Source organism: Cherax quadricarinatus, chromosome 27 (genome assembly GCF_038502225.1).
Source record: "Cherax quadricarinatus isolate ZL_2023a chromosome 27, ASM3850222v1, whole genome shotgun sequence".
NCBI lineage: Eukaryota > Metazoa > Arthropoda > Malacostraca > Decapoda > Parastacidae > Cherax > Cherax quadricarinatus.
In genome coordinates this window covers 18,390,580-18,416,599 of record NC_091318.1, presented here as the reverse complement: position 1 = coordinate 18,416,599, position 26,020 = coordinate 18,390,580, and the positions used below count along the sequence as shown (strand labels likewise).

The 26,020-nt window shown below is 43.1% G+C and overlaps 1 protein-coding gene across 1 annotated transcript in view; it reads left to right on the top strand.

Moving 5' to 3' along the window:
• The first annotated feature begins 6,304 nt into the window (after positions 1-6,304).
• The window catches only part of LOC128691213 (guanidinobutyrase), a 38,621-nt gene continuing 18,905 nt past the window's right edge, over positions 6,305-26,020 (top strand). The window contains 3 exon segments of the mRNA XM_070089060.1: positions 6,305-6,460; positions 16,060-16,358; positions 19,910-20,099. Of these exon segments, the coding sequence (XP_069945161.1) occupies positions 16,076-16,358; positions 19,910-20,099 (473 nt within the window). The 5' untranslated portion in view covers positions 6,305-6,460; positions 16,060-16,075.

Genomic DNA, 26,020 nt, shown 5'->3' with positions numbered 1-26,020 from the left:
CAAGACCAAACCCATCTTAGTAGGAACTAGTTACCGCCCTCCTACCCAGGACTTTTCCAGAGTATTGTCCGGACTTGAAAACAATTGCGAGACAATAATACTGGGCGACTTCAATATCTGTTTTCAGCAGAAAAATAACGGGCTATGCAAAAGGTATAAGCAAATTCTAGGTTTAAATAGTTACTCACCAACCCGGATCACAGTTCTCAGCCACCCTAATTGACCACATACTTTGTAACCGCTCTGAGAACATTAGTCAGTCAGGCGTCATTACCACAGGTCTTAGTGATCATTTCATCATTTACTGCACCAGGAAAATCACTAGGGATAGGATAGGCCTACACAGGACAATAAAAATGAGGTCAACTAGAAACTACAGTAAAGAAACACTGGTAAATAGGCTACACAATTGTGACTGGACAGAGATAACAAGTTGCACGGACGTAAACGATGCATGGGAAAAATTCAAAACAATGTTCACTACCATCCTTGATAATATTGCACCAGTTAAAGAGGTTAGGATTAAACGAAGAACTGAACCCTGGCTGACTACAAAAAGACCTGGACAGGCTACAAGCCTGGTCCAGCAACTGGCTCCTTGAGTTTAACCCCGCCAAATGCCAAGACATGAAGATTGGGGAAGGACAAAGAAGACCGCAGACACAATATAGTTTAGATGGCCAAAGTCTGCAAACCTCACTCAAGGAAAAAGATCTGGGGGTGAGTATAACACCGAGCATATCTCCTGAGGCGCACATCAATCAAATAACTGCTGCAGCATACGGGCGCCTGGCAAACCTACGGATAGCGTTCCGATACCTCAGTAAGGAGTCGTTCAAGACTCTGTATACCATTTACGTCAGGCCCATACTGGAGTATGCAGCACCAGTTTGGAATCCACACCTAGTCAAGCACGTTAAGAAATTAGAGAAAGTGCAAAGGTTTGCAACAAGACTAGTCCCAGAGCTACGGGGATTGTCCTACGAAGAAAGGTTGAGGGAAATCGGCCTGACGACACTGGAGGCCAGGAGGGTCAGGGGAGACATGATAACGACATATAAAATACTGCGCGGAATAGACGAGGTGGACAAAGACGGGATGTTCCAGAGATGGGACACAGACACAAGAGGTCACAATTGGAAGTTGAAGACTCAGATGAATCAAAGGGATGTTAGGAAGTATTTCTTCAGTCATAGAGTAGTCAAGCCGTGGAATAGCCTAGAAAGTGAAGTAGTGGAGGCGGGAACCATACATAGTTTTAAGGCGAGGTATGATAAAGCTCATGGAGCAGGGAGAGAGAAGACCTAGTAGCAATCAGTGAAGAGGCGGGGCCAGGATATATGACTCGACCCCTGCAACCACAAATAGGTGAGTACACACACAACACACACACACACACACACACACACACACACACACACACACACACACACACACACACACACACACACACACACCTGGAAAGGAACAAGATTATAAATGAAAACCAGCATGGGTTCTTGGAAGGCAAATCGTGTATCACCAACCTCCTGGAGTTTTATGACAAGGTAACAGAAGTAAGACACGAGAGAGAGGGGTGGGTAGATTGCGTTTTCCTAGACTGCAGGAAGGCCTTTGACACAGTTCCCCACAAGAGATTAGTGCAGAAGCTGGAGGATCAGGCGCATGTAACAGGGAGGGCACTGCAATGGATCAAGGAATACCTGACAGGGAGGCAGCAACGAGTCATGGTACGTGAAGAGGTATCACAGTGGGCGCCTGTTACGAGCGGGGTCCCACAGGGGTCGGTCCTAGGACCAGTGCTATTTTTGGTATATGTGAACGACATGATGGAAGGAATAGACTCTGAAGTGTCCCCGTTCGCAGATGATGTGAAGTTGATGAGAATAATTAAATCGGATGAGGATGAGGCAGGACTGCAAAGAGACCTGGACAGGCTGGACATGTGGTCCAGTAACTGGCTTCTCGAATTCAATCCAGCCAAATGCAAAGTCATGAAGATTGGGGAGGGGCAAAGAAGACCGCAGACAGAGTATAGGCTAGGTGGACAAAGACTACAGACCTCACTCAGGGAGAAAGACCTTGGGGTGACCATAACACCGAGCACATCACCGGAGGCACACATCAACCAAATAACTGCTGCAGCATACGGGTGCCTGGCAAACCTGAGAATAGCGTTCCGATACCTTAATAAGGAATCGTTCAAGACACTGTACACTGTGTATGTTAGGCCCATACTGGAGTATGCAGCACCAGTCTGGAACCCACACCTGGTCAAGCACGTCAAGAAGCTAGAGAAAGTACAAAGGTTTGCATCAAGGTTAGTCCCAGAGCTCAGGGGAATGTCGTACGAGGAAAGGTTGAGGGAAATCGGACTGACGACACTGGAGGACAGAAGGGTCAGGGGAGACATGATAACGACATACAACATACTGCGGGGAATAGACAAGGTGGACAGAGATAGGATGTTCCAGAGAGGGGACACAGGGACAAGGGGTCACAACTGGAAGCTGAAGACTCTGACGAGTCACAGGGACGTTAGGAAGTATTTCTTCAGTCATAGAGTTGTCAGGAAGTGGAATAGCCTAGCAAGTGAAGTAGTAGAGGCAGGAACCATACATAGTTTTAAGAAGAGGTATGATACAGCTCAGGAAGCAGAGAGAGGACCTAGTAGCGATCAGTGAAGAGGCGGGACCAGGAGCTAAGTCTCGACCCCTGCAACCACAATTAGGTGAGTACAATTAGGTGAGTACACACACACACACACACACACACACACACACACACACACACACACACACACACACACACACACACACACACACACACACACACACACACACGTGGTAATTCTTTATTTACAGGTAGCAAAGTCAGGGTATTTCTCCAGAATGGTGTGTAATATACCACTGTGGATAAAATACTTCGCCATATCTTGAACACTTCTGAGTGAGTTGTCTCTAAATTCATTAATTTGATCACACTCCAGTACATAATGACGCAGGGTGTGACAATAGTCCATCTGGCAAAGTTTACATTTCGTTTGGTCTACATCTGGTGGTGGTGATTTAACCTGCCAAAGATACTTGTAACCCAGCCGGAGCCGGGCGGTAGTGACATCCAAGAGTCTGCTTATTTTGTTGGATGCACCATAGACATGTGGTTCCTCCTGCATGATGGAATGATGATAGATGGACTGACTTGTGTTAATTTCCCTAAGTCTTAAGTCAATAAAGTTCAGTTGAAGTTCTTTTCGTAAAATTGTTCTCAAACTGCTAACTGACAACCCAAGATTGTAATCTTCTCCCTCTTTGAAAGCATACAGTTTAGCCAATTAATTCAAGTTTACGTTCCGTCATTTTTCGATGTCTTTCCCTGCACGATTATATTATACAAATATATTTACTTATATTCAGCGACAGTTCTAGATGTGTAGTGCATTTTCATATTCTAACCATACAATAGAGCGGAAAAGTAATGTGAAGGACCTGTGAGTGATAATATCAGAGGATCTCGCCTTCAAAGACCACAACAATGTATCTACCTCATTCGCTTGGAAAATGATAGAATGAATAATGAGAACCTTCAAAACTAGGGATGCCAAGCCCATGATGATTCTCTTCAAATCGCTTGTGCTCTCTAGGCTGGAATACTGCTGTACACTAAAGGCTCCCTTCAAGTGTGGCGACATTGCAGACCTGGAGAGTGTACAAAGAACTTTCACAACACACATAAGTACGATAAGGCACCTAAACTACTGCGAACGGTTGAAGGTCCTTGATCTGTATTCCCTCGAACGCAGGCGAGAGAGATACATGATAATATACACTTGGAAGGTCCTGGAGGGATTGGCACCAAACCTGCACACGGAAATCACTCCCTATGAAAGCAAAAGACTCGGCAGGAGATGCAACATTCCCCTGATGAAAAGCAGGGGGCCCACGAGTACATTGAGAGACCACACAGAAAGTGTCCGGGACCCGCGACTGTTCAATTGCCTCCCAGCATACATATAGGGGATTACCAAAAGACCCCTGGCTGTCTTCAAGAAGGCACTGGACAGGCACCTAAAGTCAGTAACTGCCAAACCGGGCTATGGTTCGTACGTCAGCTTGCGTGCGGCCAGCAGTAACTGCCTGGTTGATCAGACGCAGATCCACCATAAGGCCTGGTCTCAGGCCGGGCCGCGGGGGCGTTGACTCCCAAAACTCTCTACAGGTAAACTCCAGGTATCAGAATATCAGTTTCCTTTAAATTACATTGATTACATTTTACTTAAAAAATTACAATAAATAAGGAAAGTGTAGAGAATATAGGTTCTCATATGACTTAACACCTTTTAAAAGTCGCATTGAAGATACACACCTACACTATTACAAAAAAAAAATTTTCCTATCAATTATTACACAAATTACAGGAAAATTGTCAAAATTTTCCACTATAATAATTTTTATTTCTACAAGTGCATGCTACAATTATTACAAACCTAGCTGACATCATTGGTATATAGAAAGCCCTGGTTACGCAGAATAATTTCGGGCAACCTAAGTTATTCTTGTATCCATGATGCGACCCACCCAGGTACTTCTTCACTGCTAAGTGAACAGCGGCAACAGGTGCAAGGAAACATGTTCACCGTTTGACCCTTGCCAGCATCGATTCCCGGACCCTCAGTGTGTGAGCTGCAGTATTATAATGATCCTAAACTTTGGGTACTGAACTGTACTGCTAGAAAACTATGCCTATCTTACTGAAAAATTGCACCCGTGATTACAATCCTTGCTGCTGGCAGGGATCATATGGCACTTCAGCAAACAAACTGGGTAGTTCTCGCACTGTGGAAAATAATTTTCCCAAAATTATGCGGTATATTTTTATAATGTAAATATACCTGATTAATACATTACTATTGATCTAAAGTGTATTTTAAAGAAGAGAATCGACAGGGAAGCTCTGCGCCTGCGCTGACGAGCAGGGGGAAAGACGCCATTGTTTTGAATGTGATACAAGCACGTTAGTGTAATGTGCATAAATTTTCGTCGCTCTAAGGGTTACATTGGGCTTAAAACCTCTCAAATAGGAGCCGAAATTGTTGGATTTGCAGTTCTGCATAATGTGAGCATTAAGCTGATAGACAGGACACCTTCAGAACCTCAGCTAAGTTGTCTATTTATGTTGGAATTCTTGCCAGTATTTTCGTCATAAATTTAGGCAAGGGGGTTGGTAAGATACACAGTAATCTCCAGACAAATTGGTGAGTTTTATGATTATAAATTATCCTTCTGTTACCTAAATTTGTATACGTAATCATTTATTAATTTTAACATACAGTCCACATATTTATATTAATGTTTTTACCAGAATTCCTGGTGATGTATATTTCATTTGAAATTAATATAGGTCCAGAGTGACTTGTGGATATGACAGTAGTAGGTATCGAAGGGGGACATTTTTTGCGACCTAGGTGTCCTAAAATTCCTACTTGTCTCTGTAACCTTGATAAAGAATAATTATCTTTGTTACCATTTACTGGTATGTATCTTATGAGTTACATCCAGGTAAATTTAATTTTCCACACGCACCCTCACCATCTACACAAAGCAAATGAGTTAGTAATACTTGGACTGCTACATCTAGCTATAACAATATACCCATTGCTACACAGTCGAAATTAAGGGCCACACATGATGCCAGAAACTAGCCCGTTTCATGCCCCAGCAGGGAAGATGATTGCAATATTCCTTACACTAAGTCTGAACCCGACGCAGATGCAATCCCTGGAAAGGATGGTATTACTAGATACTTAGAATACTGATTCTCGAAATCGTAATACCACTATTGTAAATAACTCACGGAACGTATAGAATCCGAACCCATGACAACCTAGGCCTAAAATTAGCACCCCGGTGGTCTAATCGCTGCATTAGGCCAGCCTAACAAAATACATCCAACTAGGTATATTTCTATACACTAAGGCAGCACAGTGGTCACAAATTCAAGTTTTTTACAGACCACCAACATAGATGTAGCAAGATTTACCTGAAGTCTCTTCAAATAAGTTAATTAGATGAAGGCATTAGGCCGGAATGTTGTTGTAATTGGAGTACTGGCGTGCCAGTTTTAGGACTCACATACCATGTATTCGATTTATAGCCACTGAGCTTCGAGTAGTTCAGCGTGTGTGTGTGTTTCTTTTCTTTTGGGGAGGAAAAAGATGATGTTTACGTCGGTGTTGCTTTTGGAAGGTTGCCAAGAGAGCATCCAAGGTTATCTGACTGTCTGCTTGATCAAGTGTTTAGTTCACCACTCTTCCTTGTACAGGACACATCAAACATCACTTGCGATTTATTAACATTTTTTTTTCTACTTTACTCAATTCGTTGATTCTCGTTTTTTTTTATAGGGAATAATCTCAAGTATAAAACTTCAAATATTTTTACGTCTTTGTCAACAAAGTCAGGTAAGGAAAATAATTATAATTAATATTATTACATGCCCTGCACCTTACCCTTGGACAGTGTAAATGAAGGTGTACAGTTGTATTACCAAGTGTAGGAGAATATCAGGAGTGTAGGACAGTATTACTAGGTGTATAGAGCAGTATAACCAAGTATAGGACAATATTACTGTGTGAAGAACAGTATTAATGGGTAAGACAAAATTACCAGGTATTTCAGTATTAATAGGTGTGTTAGACAAAAATGCCAGGTATTAAACAACATTAACAAGTGTTTAAGACAAAAATATCAGGTGTTAGACATTATTAAGAGGTGTGTAAGACAAAATTACCAAATGTATGTAAACATTACTAGACGTGTTAGACTATTACTAGCGTTGTAAGAGAATATTATCAGAGATGTCCCGTTGCCTGGTAGGCAACGCTCTCGCCTTACACATTGAGTGTCCGTGGTTCGATCCCCGGCGGGGTGGAAATAGCGGGCACGATTCCTTACATCTGCTGTCCCCGTTCACCTAGAAGTAAGTAGGTACATGGGTGTTAGCTGACTGCTGTGGGTCGCATCCTGGGGAACAAGATTGAAGGACCCCAATGAAAATATGACAGTCTGCGCTGATTTTCTTGGATTATCATGGGTAGCTAACCCTCCAGGTTAAAAATCCGAACAATATCATTACCAGAGTTGTAGGACAGTATTGCCAGAGTTGTAGGACAGTTACACAAATAACCCGCACATAAAAGAGAGAAGCTTACGACGACGTTTCGGTCCGACTTGGACCGTCGTAAGCTTCTCTCTTTTATGTGCGGGTTATTTGTGTATCGTTCCAGTCACGGTATTGTGCCTTTTTTTGATATTTATTTGTAAGACAGTATTACCAGAGTTGTAGGACAGTATTACCAGAGTTGTAGGACAGTATTGCCAGAGTTGTAGGACAGTATTGCCAGAGTTGTACGACAGTATTGCCAGAGTTGTAGGACAGTATTACCAGAGTTGTAGGGCAGTATTACCAGAGGTGTACGACAGTATTGCCAGAGTTGTAGGACAGTATTACCAGAGTTGTAGGACAGTATTACCAGAGGTGTACGACAGTATTGCCAGAGTTGTAGGACAGTATTGCCAGAGTTGTAGGACAGTATTACCAGAGTTGTAGGACAGTATTGCCAGAGTTGTAGGACAGTATTACCAGAGTTGTAGGACTGGGACAGTATTACCAGAGTTGTAGGACAGTATTGCCAGAGTTGTAGGACAGTATTACCAGAGTTGTAGGACAGTATTGCCAGAGTTGTACGACAGTATTGCCAGAGTTGTAGGACAGTATTACCAGAGTTGTAGGGCAGTATTACCAGAGGTGTACGACAGTATTGCCAGAGTTGTAGGACAGTATTACCAGAGTTGTAGGACAGTATTACCAGAGGTGTACGACAGTATTGCCAGAGTTGTAGGACAGTATTGCCAGAGTTGTAGGACAGTATTACCAGAGTTGTAGGACAGAATTGCCAGAGTTGTAGGACAGTATTACCAGAGTTGTAGGACAGTATTACCAGAGGTGTACGACAGTATTGCCAGAGTTGTAGGACAGTATTACCAGAGTTGTAGGACTATTACCAGAGTTGTAGGACAGTATTACCAGAGTTGTAGGACAGTATTACCAGAGTTGTAGGACAGTATTACCAGAGGTGTACGATAGTATTGCCAGAATTGTAGGACAGTATTGCCAGAGTTGTAGGACATTATTACGAGAGGTGTACGACAGTATTGCCAGAGTTGTAGGACAGTATTACCAGAGTTGTAGGACAGTATTACCAGAGGTGTACGACAGTATTGCCAGAGTTGTAGGACAGTATTACCAGAGTTGTAGGACAGTATTACCAGAGGTGTACGACAGTATTGCCAGAGTTGTAGGACAGTATTGCCAGAGTTGTAGGACAGTATTGCCAGAGTTGTAGGACAGTATTGCCAGAGTTGTAGGACAGTATTGCCAGAGTTGTAGGACAGTATTGCCAGAGTTGTAGGACAGTATTACCAGAGTTGTAGGACAGTATTGCCAGAGTTGTACGACAGTATTGCCAGAGTTGTAGGACAGTATTACCAGAGTTGTAGGGCAGTATTACCAGAGGTGTACGACAGTATTGCCAGAGTTGTAGGACAGTATTACCAGAGTTGTAGGACAGTATTACCAGAGTTGTAGGACAGTATTACCAGAGGTGTACGACAGTATTGCCAGAGTTGTAGGACAGTATTGCCAGAGTTGTAGGACAGTATTACCAGAGGTGTAGGCCAGTATTACCAGAGGTGTAGGACAGTATTACCAGAGGTGTAGGACAGTATTACCAGAGGTGTAGGACAGTATTACCAGAGGTGTAGGACAGTATTACCAGAGATGTAGGCCAGTATTACCAGAGGTGTAGGACAGTATTACCAGAGGTGTAGGCCAGTATTACCAGAGGTGTAGGACAGTATTACCAGAGGTGTAGGACAGTATTACCAGAGGTGTAGGACAGTATTACCAGAGGTGTACCTGGAGTTTACCTGGAGAGAGTTTCGGGGGTCAACGCCCCCGCGGCCCGGTCTGTGACCAGGCCTCCTGGTGGATCAGCGCCTGATCAACCAGGCTGTTGCTGCTGGCTGCACGCAAACCAACGTACGAGCCACAGCCCGGCTGATCAGGAACTGACTTTAGGTGCTTGTCCAGTGCCAGCTTGAAGACTGCCAGGGGTCTGTTGGTAATCCCCCTTATGTGTGCTGGGAGGCAGTTGAACAGTCTCGGGCCCCTGACACTTATTGTATGGTCTCTTAACGTGCTAGTGACACCCCTGCTTTTCATTGGGGGGATGGTGCATCGTCTGCCAAGTCTTTTGCTTTCGTAGTGAGTGATTTTCGTGTGCAAGTTCGGTACTAGTCCCTCTAGGATTTTCCAGGTGTATATAATCATGTATCTCTCCCTCCTGCGTTCCAGGGAATACAGGTTTAGAAACCTCAAGCGCTCCCAGTAATTGAGGTGTTTTATCTCCGTTATGCGCGCCGTGAAAGTTCTCTGTACATTTTCTAGGTCGGCAATTTCACCTGCCTTGAAAGGTGCTGTTAGAGTGCAGCAATATTCCAGCCTAGATAGAACAAGTGACCTGAAGAGTGTCATCATGGGCTTGGCCTCCCTAGTTTTGAAGGTCTCATTATCCATCCTGTCATTTTTCTAGCAGATGCGATTGATACAATGTTATGGTCCTTGAAGGTGAGATCCTCCGACATAATCACTCCCAGGTCTTTGACGTTGGTGTTTCGCTCTATTTCGTGGCCAGAATTTGTTTTGTACTCTGATGAAGATTTAATTTCCTCATGTTTACCATATCTGAGTAATTGAAATTTCTCATCGTTGAACTTCATATTGTTTTCTGCAGCCCACTGAAAGATTTGGTTGATGTCCGCCTGGAGCCTTGCAGTGTCTGCAATGGTAGGACAGTATTACCAGAGGTGTAGGACAGTATTACCAGAGATGTAGGCCAGTATTACCAGAGGTGTAGGACAGTATTACCAGAGGTGTAGGACAGTATTACCAGAGGTGTAGGACAGTATTACCAGAGGTGTAGGACAGTATTACCAGAGGTGTAGGACAGTATTACCAGAGTTGTAGGACAGTATTGCCAGAGTTGTAGGACAGAATTTATAAATGTGTAGGGCAAATTTTTATTATTTTTTATAATAAATGTTAGAATAACCTCAGTGTTGATCTTCTGTGATCTATAAAACATTTCACAAGAACTTTGTTTACTTAAAGGACCCCAGTGGAAATAAGTCACTCTCTCTAAGTTTTGTGGGTTATCCTAGGTACTTTACACATATGCTGCTATGTATGATAATCTGTGAAACTGTGTGTATACCAGAATAAACTCACTTACCTAACACGCCCATCACACAACATGGTTGTCATCCATGGGATTATTCCCGGAGGATAACAAACCCACGATAATTCAAGAAGCCAAGAAACGTGGCTTAATTATTTCTCTTGGAGACTAATTTTTTCTCTATCCTTGGATGCTACCCACTTCAGTGGGATAACACCCACGTACCTGTTTGCTGCTAGGTGGGCAGGTGAATAGCAAGTGTAATAAGATTTGCTCTTGCATCTTGACTGTCAGTAGTATTGAACCTGGATCCTTCGATTGTGAGCCGATTCCTAACGAGCTGCCACTTACTATGTTATTCCAAGTAGTTTTACTAGCTGAAAGTTCCAGTTAGTTCTAGCAGGTCTTGAGTTACTGAGAATGGATACAGTAATACCATCTTGATGAATAGCTTATATATTAAGTGGCGGTAGATGATTATCAAGTACATTTGATGTGTATGTTTGTCAATATATGTTGATATAACGCTGTTAGAGCCGTTATCTGCTCTACTTATCTGTTAACCCTAGATAACAACATTGCCTTCAAAATATAAATTCAGATTACTATGGTTGAAATAATACACCTTAATTACTATGAAATATATACATATATATATATATATATATATATATATATATATATATATATATATATATATATATATATATATATATATATATACATATATATATATATATATATATATATATATATATATATATATATATATATATATATATATATATATATATTTTGTGTGTGTGTGTATGTACTCACCTAATTGTAGTTGCAGGGGTCGAGACTCATCTCCTGGCACCGCCGCTTCACTGATCGCTACTAGGTCCTCTCTCTCTCTCTCTGCTCCCTGAGTTTTGTCATACCTCGTCTTAAAGCTATGTATAGTTCCTGCCTCCACTACATCACTTTCTAGGCTATTCCACTTCCTGACGACTCTATGACTGAAGAAATACTTCCTGACATCCCTGCGACTCCTCTGAGTCTTCAGCTTCCGATTGTGACCCCTTGTTTCTGTATCCTCTCTCTGGAACATCCTGTCTCTGTCCACCTTATCTATTCCACACAGTATTTTGTATGCCATTATCATGTCTTCCCAGACCCTCCTGTCCTCCAGTGTCGTCAGGCCGATTTCCCTCAACCTTTCTTCGTAGGACATTCCCCTGAGCTCCGGAACTAGCCTTGTTGCAAACCTTGGTACTTTCTTTAATTTCTTGACGTGCTTGACCAGGTGTGGGTTCCAAACTGGTGCTGCATACTCCTGTATGGGCCTGACGTACACAGTGTACAGTGTCTTGATTCCTTACTAAGGTATCGGAACGCTATTTTCAGGTTTGCCAGGCGCCCATACACTGCAGCAATTATCTATTTGGTGTGTGCCTCAGGAGACGTGAGTGAGGTTTGCAGTCTTTGTCCACCTAGCTTATACTCTGTCTCTTGTCTTCTTTGCCTTTCCCCAGTCTTCATGACTTTGTATTTGGCGGGGTTGGATTCGAGAAGCCAGTTGCTGGACCACGTGACCAGCCTGTCCAGGTCTCATTGGAGTCCTGCCTGATCTTCATCTGATTTAATTCTCCTCATTAACTTCACATCGTCTGCGAACAGGGACACTTCAGAGTCTATCCCTTCCATCATGTCATTCACATATACCAAAAATAGCACTGGTCCTAGGACTGACCCCTGTGGGACCCCGCTCGTCACAGGCGCCCGCTGTGATACCTCATCACGTACCATGAATCGTTGTTGCCTGCCTGTCAGGTATTCTCTGATTCATCGCAGTGCCCTTCCTGTTATACGCGCCTGATCCTCCAGCTTCTGCTCTAATCTCTTGTGAGGAACTGTGTCGAAGGCCTTTCTGCAGTCCAGGAAAATGCAATCAACCCACCCCTCTCTCTCGTGTCTTACTTCTGTTACTTTGCCATAAAACTCCAGAAGGTTTGTTACACTGGATTTGCCTTCCATGAATCCGTGCTGGTTGTCGTTTATAATCTTGTTCCGTTCCAGGTGCTCAACCACTCTCCTGATAATCTTCTCCATGACTTTGCATTCTATACACGTCAGTGATATTGGTCTGTAGTTTAGTGCCTCGTTTCTGTCTCCTTTCTTAAAAATGGGGACTACATTTGCCATCTTCGATACCTCAGGTAGTTGCCCAGTTTCAAGGGATGTGTTGAAGATTGTGGTTAGTGGCACACACAGCATCTCCGCTCCTTTTCTAAGGACCCATGGGGAGATGCCTGGTCCCATCGCCTTTGAGGTATCAAGGTCACTTAGCAGCTTCTGCACCTCCTCCTCAGTTGTGTGTATGTCATCCAACACTTGTTGGTATATTCCCTGTTGGTGTTCCCCTCTGTGCTGTCTTCCCAGAGCCCTTCCTCTCTCTTCTGTGAATACTTCCTTGAATCTCGTGTTGAACTCCTCACATACCTCTTGATCGTTTCTTGTGAGTTCCCCACCTTCTTTCCTCAGCCTGATCACCTGGTCTTTGACTGTTGTCTTCCTCCTAATGTGTTTATACAGCAGTTTCCGGTCAGATATGACTGTTGATGCTATGTTGTTTCGTACTGTCGTTGGGCCTCCCTCCTAATCTGTGCACACTCGTTTCTGGCTCTTCGACTAATCTCCTTATTTTCCTGGGTTCTTTGCCTTCTATACTTTTTCCATTCTCTAGTGCACTTAGTTTTTGCCTCCCTACACCTTCGGGTAAACCAAGGGCTCATTCTGGTCTTTCCATTATTTCTGTTGCCCTTGGGAACAAACCTTTCCTCTGCCTCCTTGCATTTTGTTGTTACGTATTCCATCATTTCATTTACTGACTTTCCTGCCAATTCTCTGTCCTACTGAACCTCCTGCAGGAAGTTCCTCATACCTGTGTAGTCCCCACTTTTATAGTTTGCCTTTTTCCATTCAACTCCTGTTACCCTCTCTCCACTGGTAACTCTACTATGTATTCAAAACACAGAACCATGTGATCACTAGCCCCAAGAGGCCTCTCATATGTGATGTTCTCAATGTCTGAACTGGTCAGGGTGAACACGATGTCCAGTCTTGCTGGTTCATCCTTCCCTCTCTCTCTCTGGTAGTATCTTATTAACATTTTGATGCATAAAGTTTTCCAGTACCACATCCATCATCTTGGGTCACCAGGTTTCAGGACCCCTGTGTGGCTCCAGGTTTTCCCAGTCCATCTCCCTGTGGTTGAAATCGCCCATAACCAGTAACTTTGCTCTGCTCGTGTGAGTTCTTGCCACCTCGGCCAGTGTGTCCACCATTGTTCTGTTGCTCTCTTCATATTCCTCTCTTGGCCTCCTGCAGTTCTGTGGTGGATTATACATCAGTGCAATAACTACCTTATGTTCCCCAGACTGAAGTGTACCTACTATGTAATCCCTCCAATCTCGTCCATGCCTTCCATTTCCTCAAATCTTCATCGGGTTTTTACGAACAGAGCAACCCCTCCTTCCCCTCTACTCCTTCTATCTTTCCTCAGGATCTGATATCCTGGTGGGAAGATTGCATCTGTTATTGTCTCAGTGAGTTTCGTTTCTGTGATTGCTATGATATCTGGGGACTTCTCATTGATTCTTTCATGCTACTCCTCATATTTATTCATTATTCCATCCGCGTTTGTGTACCAAACTTTCAACATCTTGTCTAAAACTGTGATCCTGGGAGAAGATTGGGGTTTGGGGTATCGGGAGCCCTGGCGGGGGACTATGGGGGGTTGTGGTGGGGTGGGGGCAGAGTTCCCATCGGGGGTTGTGGTGGGGTGGGGGCAGAGTTCCCATAGGGGGTTGCTGTAGGGGTGGGGTTTGTGGTGTGGGGGTGGGGACAGAGGGATCAGTGTGTGAGTGTCAGTTTAGAGTGTTCAGTTGCCCTGGGGTTGTCGTGGTTGGAGTCCTTCTGCAGGTGTTTCTGGAGGGTGTGTTTGCCCTTCCACCTGTGTCTGGGTTCTTCTGCTCATCTTTGCCATTTCCTCTCATTCTTTCTTTCGTTTTTGTACTCCTTCTTTCAGTATCATCCTTTCCTCTTGTGTTCTGTCTCGATCGAGGTACACACTCTGGTACTCGGGTTTGTCTCTCAGTTGTGCTTTCTCCTGAAGGATCATGGTTTGAGTTTATTCTGCCTTGAAAATTACTTTGAGAGGCCGTTTCTGCCCCCTTGCAAACCACCCAATTCTCCGAAAATTTGCCACCTGGGGTCACGTCGCCCTCACCTATTGCTTTCATGATACCTTCAATCACTTTTTTTCTCCTCCTGTTTTCTTTCAATGTAGGTTTCCCCTTCAACTTCCTGGAGCCTGTAGACAAAAACTGATCTTGCCCGTTTGTCCTCCCTTTGTCTCCCATTGCATCCTCTGAGGTGTTTTAGTTCCTTCCATTGGAGCATTCCTTCAGTCTCTTTCCTGGCTGAGGCCCCTGTGCTCAGTGGACTGTCTTTCCTGCTCAGCTGTCCTTGGCCCCTGCAGGTGTCTGTTAGAGTCTCCACATATATCATAGCTCTTCATTATCTTCAGACCTCTCATTTGTTCCTAGTGTGCTCCTCATCTTTGCCTTGGTCCCATGTGGGTCTGATAGCTTCTTTGCTCCCTCCAGGCCCCTTATCTGTGCCTGATGCAGAAGTTCCTGATGTTATGTCTGTACTGTCATTTAAGCTGTTTCAGGTTTCTCAGTTCCTCTTCTAAGCACTGTATCTTAGCTTCTGCTACAATGGCTTGTTTCTCCCACATCCTGTTCTCTGCAGCTAACCTCTCCTCCATTTTCCTGCCAAGCTCTTCTAGTTTCATTCCCCAGTCTTCTGTGTGTGTGTGTGTGTGTGTGTGTGTGTGTGTGTGTGTGTGTGTGTGTTTGAAAATTTCTACACAACTAACCCCTTATGTAGGGAGCAAACTTATTACGACATTTTAGTCCGACTAGAAACCTTTTATTCTTTCTTTGTCAAATATTTGTTTGTTGTTCAGTTTAAAAGGTCTAACATGATGTTTAATATAAAAACATTATAGTAATACCTCGCAGTTTACCTTCAATGGCTTGACCGGTTGTAAGTTCACTACTGGAGAGAACCGTTGCCAACTGTCAACATTCTCTATTTCTCTTCTGAAGGCAGAGAAGTATGGAGACTAATATGCCAGCCTGTGCTCCCCTTCCTTGGTTCGAACCTGAATGTGGAGCCCTAACCCCTACGAGCTTAGGGCTCCACACGATTATAATAATAATCTATTCCCCTCTCTTCTAATATGCAGCCATATAAACAATTTTACTTCTAACTTGCCTTTATATAAACAACCCTCTCTAACTTGGTCATATAAAGAGACCCCTTCCAACTTGTGGACACATACAGAGCTCCTTTCTAACTTGAAGAAATATAGCCCACTTTGCATCAACAATAAAGATTAAATAAATATTTAAATTACTTAATCTGTTTCTTTTTTCTAGATATTTCAGTGCTATACTAACACTGAAAATAATCATCATACAGAATTTCATACAAGTTCAGGTTTGTAGGTCTCAAAGCTGGTGCAGACTGGAGGCGTAACACAGACAAGTGGCGGTTATGAAGACTGTGTAGCTAAGTCCTTCATTGGTACAACGTTTCACCTGCTGTGGGCTTTTTCAGTTACTTGAAAATGCCCACCTGTGGGTGAAACGCTGTATCAATAAAGATCTTCACCACACTTAACATCATCAAAGATGTCATGATTGCAGGACAGACGCGACCACCATGTGGAGAAGTCTGCGGAGTGTGGTGGCAACAGGTTTGGGAGGCACCAGATGTGGAGTAGTAGGTGTGGGAGGTACCAGGTGTGCAGTAGTATTTGATGGAAGCAGCCTAAGTGTTGGAGGGAGCAGGTGTGGAGCAAATGTAGCCAGGTCCTTTCACCTCTCCGTCACTTGTCAAGCCAGCTCAAGAAGCAATCTTAACAAACCACTGGCCTCAAGTGAAATGCCACGTCCAGGAGGCATCGCTTCCTTCATGCGGCTACCCGTCCAGAGCGACACGCAAGGTAATAACTACACTAAGTCTATTTGTTAGGTAAGACACATACAACAGTTAGGTATCTTTATTTCGAAACGTTTCGGCTACACAGTAGGCTTTTTCAGTCGAGTACAGAAAAGTTGATAGAAGCAGAAGATACTTGAAGACGATGTAATCAGTCCATCACCCTTAAAGTTTTGAGGTGGTCAGTCCCTCAGTCTGGAGAAGAGCATTGTTCCGTTGTCTGAAACAATATGAAGTTGAAGTGACAGGATGGAGCCTTATATAGTGCCAGGAGGTGAGACGTAGGTTGCTTTGGGAGGGCAGGTCCCTCTCAAACCCAGCCGTTCTGACTAGTAGAGGTTGTCGAAGTTGATGGTCTGTACCAAGATACCCTTGTGTTGTAGTGTCTGACAGAATGAACATTAAAATGGTATAAAATACCGACAGATTGTTAGGTAAGACACATATGCAACAGTTAGGTATCTTTATTTCGAAACGTTTCGAAATAAAGATACCTAACTGTTGCATATGTGTCTTACCTAACAATCTGTCGGTATTTTATACCATTTTAATGTTAAGTCTATTTGTATTAATGTATTACATTCACTGAGAAACGCTAAGCCCACAGAAATCACATAGCGCCTTGGGAATGGAAGGCAATAAGATAAAATCTGAAGAGCCCTTCACAAGATGAAATAATCATGTGTTGAGTATTTGGAATTAATATATCGTAAGTGTATTAATAAATAAATTTGCTTAGTATAAGAGTGATAGAGCAGATGCTAAGATGACTCAAGATAAGAGTATCACAAAAAGAACATGAAACTAGAGTTCATGTTTTCTACAGACTGTAATGAATGAAAGTGAGTGTACACTGTACAGCTTCCAGCCTGTACACACACAGGAGCCAGGGTCAGGAGCTAGGACTCGACCCCTGCAACCTCAACTAGGTGAGTACACAAAAATTGCTCAGTCTAGGCGCTCATTACTGATTTTCGACACATAAGGAAGAAGACTGTCAGTAAAGGCAATTAGAAAAAAATCCTCATTGTACTCAAAATGAATTTCTTTTTCGAGAGATGTAAATTTTTTTCACGAACTCGGAAGTTTTTAATAGGATGATTACTAGTGACGAACAATGAGTTATTTACTTTGTGCCAAACAAAATGGCAAATCTTGCAAATTAAACATTCTACTTCAGCACTCTCAAAGAAATTAATGCAGGTTGCCTCAGTAGGTCATGACATTACAGAGGCAGCAGGTGTATTTGACTGAAGAAGCCTACTGAGTAGGCGATACGTTTCAACAATAAAGATACCCAACTGTTACACAAGTGTCTTAATCATAAACTTGACGGTATTTTATACTTTTTACGACATAACTATCAGTCACTGCAGTACAATGGTCGGTATCTTGGTACAAAAGACATCTTCCAAATTTCATCTCGTATTTATTAGTTGTGAGTGAAGACCTACCTTCTTGCTTCTACTAGTGAATCCCGTCCCTTGCAACATCTTCGAGATCTTCCACCTCACCTTCGACAGTATTTAAGATTCCATCCTCATGCTTCATTCTGGACCCCGGTCTTGGCGAACATTACATGAATGGTATACAATACCGATAAGATGAAAAATTAGACACATGTGCAACATCTGGGCATTTTTATTGTAGACGTTTCGCCACCCAGTGGCTTTATCAATACAAATTCGAGGACATAATGTATGACAGAAGAACTATATACAAAAGATAATGTAATCAGTCCATCAGCTTTGGAGTTGGTGTGAAGAGCACCGTAGTCGTGAAGATTATGGAGCACAAACAAGAAGGCTGGTCCTTGTATACTGGCGACAGGTGGGAAGGGGCACGAAGCACGAAGACGACTAGAGCTGTCGTGAGGTGGGAAGGATGAGGAAGGATGGAAATACTGGAAAAGGATGGGAGGGAGGAGGAAAAAAAGCAAGTGGCCCAACCACTTTGGGACATGTGGTACATAAGTACAGCAGACGTAGAAGGAGAGGGATGAACGACGTCGGTACTTGGCTCACTAGGAGAGGATGGCGAAGGCGGCGGCAAGAGCTGGGAGTGTCAGAAGGCGACAAGCAGGATAAGTTGTATTGGTGATAGTCGGCTTGAGGCTTGTTAGGCTACTTTCCCATTAGAAAGAGTCTTGAACTTCGGTTTTGGCATGTAGATGAGTTTAAACTTGCAGTCAGGGACTATCCCTGGAGCAGTAAGGGTATTGAGTTCTGCAAGGATGAGATAAAGGATGGTCTACAGACGTACTTGACTTCGTCGCTCTGGAGGAGTGGGATCAATGTCTGTGCATGCATTTCATTAGGATACTGCCGAGTGGTGAAGAAAGAGACTCCACGTATTGAATTGTTGGGACGATTATCCTCAAAGTCAGAGGCAGGCGAAGTCGTTGATTGGATAGTTTTGTTGGTGGTGGAAGACGAGGACGCTGCTCGTGTCTTGACAGATGTAGTGGCTGGCGTTGGAGGCGGTTTCTCATTGGTGGAGGGAGGTGGAGGTACGTGAGGCAGTGAGTGCTCTGATTGGTTCCTGGAAGTGTTGGTTGCTGGAGGAGGAGGCGGTCTCTTATTGGTGGATTGCGAAGTAGAGCAGGTGGCCTCTGCAGAAATCATATCTTGCAAGTCATCTGGTGCCTCGAAGCTGATGATTTTTGGAATAATCTTTAAAACAGCAGCAGCAGCCGCCGCCGCCGCCGCCATGAAGAAGGTTATGTTGAATTTCTCTTCTTGCTTCAGTTAATTCTGCCTTAAGCCATCATCTCAGGTAGCTAAGAACAGAGAGCACACTAGTCACGTCTTGATAAAGCTAAGTACAGATACCACTGAGCTAAGTGTATTCTTTTCAAGATTGATGGACTGATTACATAGACAGGCTGAGGGACTGATTACCTCAAACTTCTCCTGATCTTCACCATTCTTGTGTGTGATTAATGTCTCAATCTTCACCATTCTTCTTTGTTTAAAACTTATGAAGCCACTGTGTGGCGAAACGTTCTCACAGTAAAGATACCCAAGTGTTGCACATGTGTCTAATTCATCAAGTTGTCGGTTCTCTGAACCATTTATCTACATAAAATGTTTTGTTGAAAATGATATAAAATGTTTTGCCGTAGATCATACAGGGACTACAGCAAGACCCTTATCGCGGCCACAGAACAGTTGAATTAGATCGACATCTTTTCGAGATCCTCAGACGGGTCATCATAGGATTAAGATCCGTGTCAGGATGCAGTTCCTGACTAATCAAACAAACAAACTTCTTCATCTTCCAGACCATGGAGCTGACCTTTTCTCCAGGGTGAGGGACTGACCATCTCAAATATTTTTTCTCCAAGTTGATAAACTGATTTCATCTTCATTTCACTACTACACCTGCTGCCTCTGACTAAAGAAGCCTAGTGTGTAGGAGAAGCGTTTCAACAATAAAGATACCCAACTGTTGCACATGTGTTGTAATCAATATACGGTGCACCCAACTGTAGAGATAATATACTTAACTGCAGATAAAGTACCTAAATGTATAGATAATAAAGAGATATATCAGGTCTGGACGCGTGTTTCGTGGGTGTTCCTCTGGATATTGGTGCGTCTAACAGGAGTGGAACACGTCTGGGACCTCGTCAGATCCGCTGTGAGTCAGTCCTCCTGAGGCCTTACAACTCTGCCACTGGTGCAGCCCCATACGACTGCCTCAACGTGGCAGACGTCGGTGATGTATTCATTAATATCTTCAAGTATGTTACCTCACCACTTCTTCCATCTCTCTTCAGAATAATTCACAACATTCCTACAAACTGGAAATAGAAATTGGAAAAATATTGGTCCGTCCTAGACATTTCACAGGTCACGAGGGGTAATGGATGGACCGAAATATCGTATATTTTTATTTTCAGTTGGTATATTTTTTTGTTTTATTCTAGCCACGGTACTGTGCATTTAACTGCAGCAGGCCTACTGGCCCATTTATGAAGGGATTCAGAGAAACCGGCAGGCTGGACTTGAATCCTGGAGACGGGGAGTACAATGCCTGCACTCTGAAGGACGGGTGTTAATGTTGCAGTTTTATAACTGTAGTGTAAGTGATGGAGTGAAGGATGGTGAAAGTTTCTTTTTCGGGCCGCCCTACCTTGGTGGGAAACGGCCGATGTGTTAACAGGTAAAATTGGATAATTAGCAAGAACTTGTTTAAAATTAAGTTAAGTCCTTTCTATAATTTTCTGTTATACGTTTAAAGATATATTTTTTCATTTATGTTAACGTAAAAATTAATAAATAATTTTGTACCCCAAGAACCTTAGATAACTTACCTAACTTTATTATAACAAGCGTGATTTAATTTAGACTAATCCAACTAAATATATTTTAGATAAGTTTACAATAATTTAATAATAAACACAATGAAATATATTTTATCGTTATGTTTAAAATTATTTTTGCAAAATTATTTCATGCACAAATTTTCGCTCTCCTTACTCGGCAAGCAGAGCACTGCTATTTAAGCCTATATATATATATATATATATATATATATATATATATATGTATATATATATATATATATATATATATATATATAATATTTTAATTTTCCGAAGCTATAGTGCCTAATAGGTGTTTAATGTGTTGATTTGGGTCAAAAATGTATCTGAAAATAGAATAGAACCAAGAGTTCCTTCTGCGCCTGCGCAGATGTGCGGGGGAAGAGGTCGACACAGGGTATGGAGGGAGGCGGGAGTGTTTTGAATGGAGTGAGGAGGCTGTGAAAACATGGGACCAGGAAATTGGCGTTCACGGCGGCCTAAGGATTAATATAGGCCTCACTTCATAATAGGAAGTGTCGTAACTGTTCCTGGTAAAGAGTGAGGGAACGTGATTTACGGGACCACCTTAATAGAGTGGTAAAATGAGTGAATAAGGGTAGGACTGGTTGTGACTGGCGCGTCGCCATGGACTGTGTCCCGGGGAAAATTACCTGTGGTTTAATCATCACTCATCAGTCTCAGATCTTAATGGAGTGGCCTCCAGTGTGTATAATAATTATGAGACATAAATCGTCTTGTGAATGGTAATGTAATCAGTGATAATAACATTAAGTTAAGAGAATGCGGGAAGTGAAATAAGTCGCCCTGCTCCGAGTGAAAACGTTGTCCTCGTGGTTCCCGTCCCGAGGATAGTGAAGTTTTTATGGAGTCACGACTTCTAAACCGGGACAAACCAATGGATACCTCGTCCTGCTGGAATAAGAACCGTGTCGGTGTAGCAGGACATCAAAATGAGATGGTGAATGGAGGAAATAAGGAGCATCAATCACCCACAGTTAAGTAACCCTTCTAGTTATAGCAGACTGATACTGGCCAGTTAGGTATGTTGTAATTGGATAGGTTATGGGTGATCCAGCTACATCAAGTGACCACCAGAGAATATCTGGTAAGTGGTGGGATTATGTACATATGTTTTCTTTGATGGATATATCCATGTGTAACCTACCCCCCCCTCCTTCATTCAGTTAAACTAATATAATCTATACAGTCCACAATTAATTAGTAGCGCTGTACTTGGGGGTGCTATCCAATTTATACTGGTCTTGGATAGATATGGATGAGATTGTGAGGGGCGCATAACGGCGCATAACGGCGCGCATAACGGAGATAAAACACCTCAATTACTGGGAGCGCTTGAGGTTTCTAAACCTGTATTCCCTGGAACGCAGGAGGGAGAGATACATGATTATATACACCTGGAAAATCCTAGAGGGACTAGTACCGAACTTGCACACGAAAATCACTCACTACGAAAGCAAAAGACTTGGCAGACGATGCACCATCCCCCCAATGAAAAGCAGGGGTGTCACTAGCACGTTAAGAGACCATACAATAAGTGTCAGGGGCCCGAGACTGTTCAACTGCCTCCCAGCACACATAAGGGGGATTACCAACAGACCCCTGGCAGTCTTCAAGCTGGCACTGGACAAGCACCTAAAGTCAGTTCCTGATCAGCCGGGCTGTGGCTCGTACGTTGGTTTGCGTGCAGCCAGCAGCAACAGCCTGGTTGATCAGGCGCTGATCCACCAGGAGGCCTGGTCACAGACCGGGCCGCGGGGGCGTTGACCCCCGAAACTCTCTCCAGGTAAACTCCAGGTCGAGGGGGCCACCAGCAGTGACCAGAGGTGGTTAAGTTTTCTCAACTGTCTACACGGGGTGACTACGGTAAACAATATAGTTGTTGTCTCCCAATGAGATTACTCGTATGCATGTAATGTTGAGGTACGTACAGGTAACCACCCTAGAAAATTTTCCATAATATATATAATCAACAACACAGCGACTAGCCAAGGACTCGAACCCATGCTGCTTTGGCCTGCCTCATGGTGGGCGAAAACACATGAAACCCTTATCCACTGGACCATACCATCCTTAAGAGTAGCGCATCCAGCGGAACTGAATGCTGTACTCCCTACCTAAGGATGGTATGGTCCAGTGGATAAGGGCGTCATGTGTTTTCGCCCACCATGAGGCAGGCCAAAGCAGCATGGGTTCGAGTCCTTGGCTAGTGCAGTGTTGTTACATATATATATATATATATATATATATATATATATATATATATATATATATATATATATATATATATATATATATATATATGTGTGTGTGAACTCACCTATTTGTGGTTGCAGGGATCGAGTCATAGCTCCTGGCCCCGCCTCTTCTCTGATTGCTACTAGGTCCTCTCTCTCCCTGCCCCATGAGCTTTATCATACCTCGCCTTAAAACTATGTATGGTTCCCGCCTCCACTACGTCACTTTCTAGGTTATTCCACGGCCTGTCTACTCTATGACTGAAGAAATACTTCCTAACATCCCTTTGATTCATCTGAGTCTTCAACTTCCAATTGTGACCTCTTGTGTCTGTGTCCCTTCTCTGGAACATCCCGTCTTTGTCCACCTTCTCTATTCCGCGCAGTATTTTATAAGTCGTTATCATGTCTCCCCGGACCCTCCTGTCCTCCAGTGTCGTCAGGCCGATTTCCCTCAACCTTTCTTCGTAGGACAATCCCCTTAGCTCTGGGACTAGTCTTGTTGCAAACCTTTGCACTTTCTCTAATTTCTTGACGTACTTGACTAGGTGTGGATTCCAAACTGGTGCTGCATACTCCAGTATGGGCCTGACGTAAATGGTATACAGAGTCTTGAACGAATCCTTACTGAGGTATCGGAACGCTATCCGCAGGTTTGCCAGACGCCCGTATGCTGCAGCAGTTATCTGATTGATGTGCGCCTCAGGAGATATGCTCGGTGTTATACTCACCCCCAGATCTCTTTCCTTGAGTGAGGTTTGGAGTCTTTGGCCATCTAAACTATATTGTGTCTGCGGTCTTCTTTGCCCTTCCCCAATCTTCATGATTTTGCATTTTGCAGGGTTAAACTCAAGGAGCCAGTTGCTGGACCAGGCTTGTAGCCTGTCCAAGTCTCTTTGTAGTCCTGCTTGATCCTCATCCGATTTGATTCTTCTCATTAACTTCACATCATCTGCAAACAAAGACACTTCTGAGTCTATCCCTTCCGTTATGTCATTCACATATACCAAGAACAGCACAGGTCCTAGGACTGACCCCTGTGGAACCCCACTTGTCACAGGCGCCCACTCTGACACCTCGTCACGCACCATGACTCGTTGTTGCCTCCCTGTCAGGTATTCTCTGATCCATTGCAGTGCCTTTCCTGTTATGTGTGCCTGATCCTCTAGCTTTTGCAGCAACCTCTTGTGAGGAACTGTGTCGAAGGCCTTCTTGCAGTCCAAAAAAATGCAGTCGATCCACCCCTCTCTCTCTTGTCTTACTTCTGTCACCTTGTCATAAAACTCCAGTAAGTTTGTGTGTGTGTGTGTGTGTGTGTGTGTGTGTGTGTGTGTGTGTGTGTGTGTGTGTGTGTGTGTGTGTGTGTGTGTGTGTGTGTGTGTGTGCGTATGTGTGTGCGTATGTGTGTTCGTATGTGTGTGTGTGTGTGTATGTGTGTGTGTGTGTGTGTGTGTGTGTGTGTGTGTGTGTGTGTGTGTGTGTGTGTGTGTGTGTGTGTGTGTGTGTGTGTGCGTATGTGTGTGCGTATGTGTGTGCGTATGTGTGTGTGTGCGTGTGTGTGTGTGTGTGTGTGTGTGTGTGTGGGTAGTAGGTTGGTAGACAGCAACCACCCAGGGAGGTACTACAGTCCTGCCAAGTGAGTGTAAAACGAGAACCTGTAATTGTTTTACATGATGGTAGGATTGCTGGTGTCTTTTGTCTGTCTCATAAATATGCAAGATTACAGGTACGTCTTGCTACTTCTACTTACGCTTACGTCACATAACACATACATGTACACGTTTTATTTATACACACTCATCTGAGTTTTCTTTGATTTTATATTAATAGTTCTTGTTCTTATTACTTTTCCCTTTTATATCCATGGGGAAGTGAAATAAGAATCTTTCCTCCGTAAGCCATGCGTGTTGTAAAAGTCAACTAAAATACCGGGAACAATGGGCTAGTAACCCCTTTTCCTGTACAGATTACTAAAAATAAGAAGAAAATTGTCAAAGTGGGAAGTCTGAATGTGTGTGGATGTTGTGCAAATGATAAGAAAGAGATGATTGTGGATATTATGAATGAGAAGAAGCTGGATGTCCTGGCTTTAAGTGAAACAAAGCTGAAGGGGGTGGGAGAGTTTCAATGGAGAGAAGTAAATGGCATAAGGTCAGGGGTTTCAAATAGAATTAGAGCTTAAGAAGGAGTAGCAATAATGTTGAAAGATAAGCTATGGCAGGAACAGAGGGAGTATAAATGTATTAATTCAAAGATTATGTGGAGTATAATAAGGGTTGGATGTGAAAAGTGGTTTTTATTAAGTGTATATGCACCTGGAGAAAAGAGAAGTGTAGAGGAGAGAGAGAGATTTTGGGAATTGTTGAGTGACTGTGGGGAGTTTTGAACCAAGTGTGAGAGTACTTGTGGTTGGGGATTTTAATGCTAAAGTGGGTAAAAATGTGGTGGACGGAGTAGTAGGTAAATTTGGGGTGCCAGGGGTAAATGAAAATGGGGAGCCTTTAATTGAGCTATGTGTAGAAAGAAGTTTGGTAATAAATAATACATATTTTATGAAAAAGAGGGTAAATAAATATACAAGGTATGATATAGCACATAATGAAAGTAGTTTGTTAGATTATATACTGGTGGATGAAAGGTTGATGGGTAGGATTCCGGATGTACATCTTTATAGAGGGGCAACTGATATATCGGATCATTATCTAGTTGTAGCTACAGTTAGAGTAAGAGGTAGATGGGACAAGAGGAAAATGGCAACAAGAAGTAAGAGAAAGATAAAATTGTATAAACTAAGGGAGGAAGAAATTAGGGTGAGATATAAGCAACTATTGGCAGAAAGGTGAGCTAGTGCAAGTATGAGTAGTGGGGGGAAGGGGTTGAAGAGGTTTGGAATAGTTTTAAAAATGCAGTATTAGAATGTGGGGCAGAAGTTTGTGGTTATAGGAGGATGGGTGCAGGAGGAAAGAGGGGTGATTGGTGGAATGATGAAGTAAAGGGTGTGATAATAGAGAAAAATGTAGCTTATGAGAGGTTTTTTATAAAGCAGAAGTGTTATAAGAAGAGTAGAGTATATGGAGA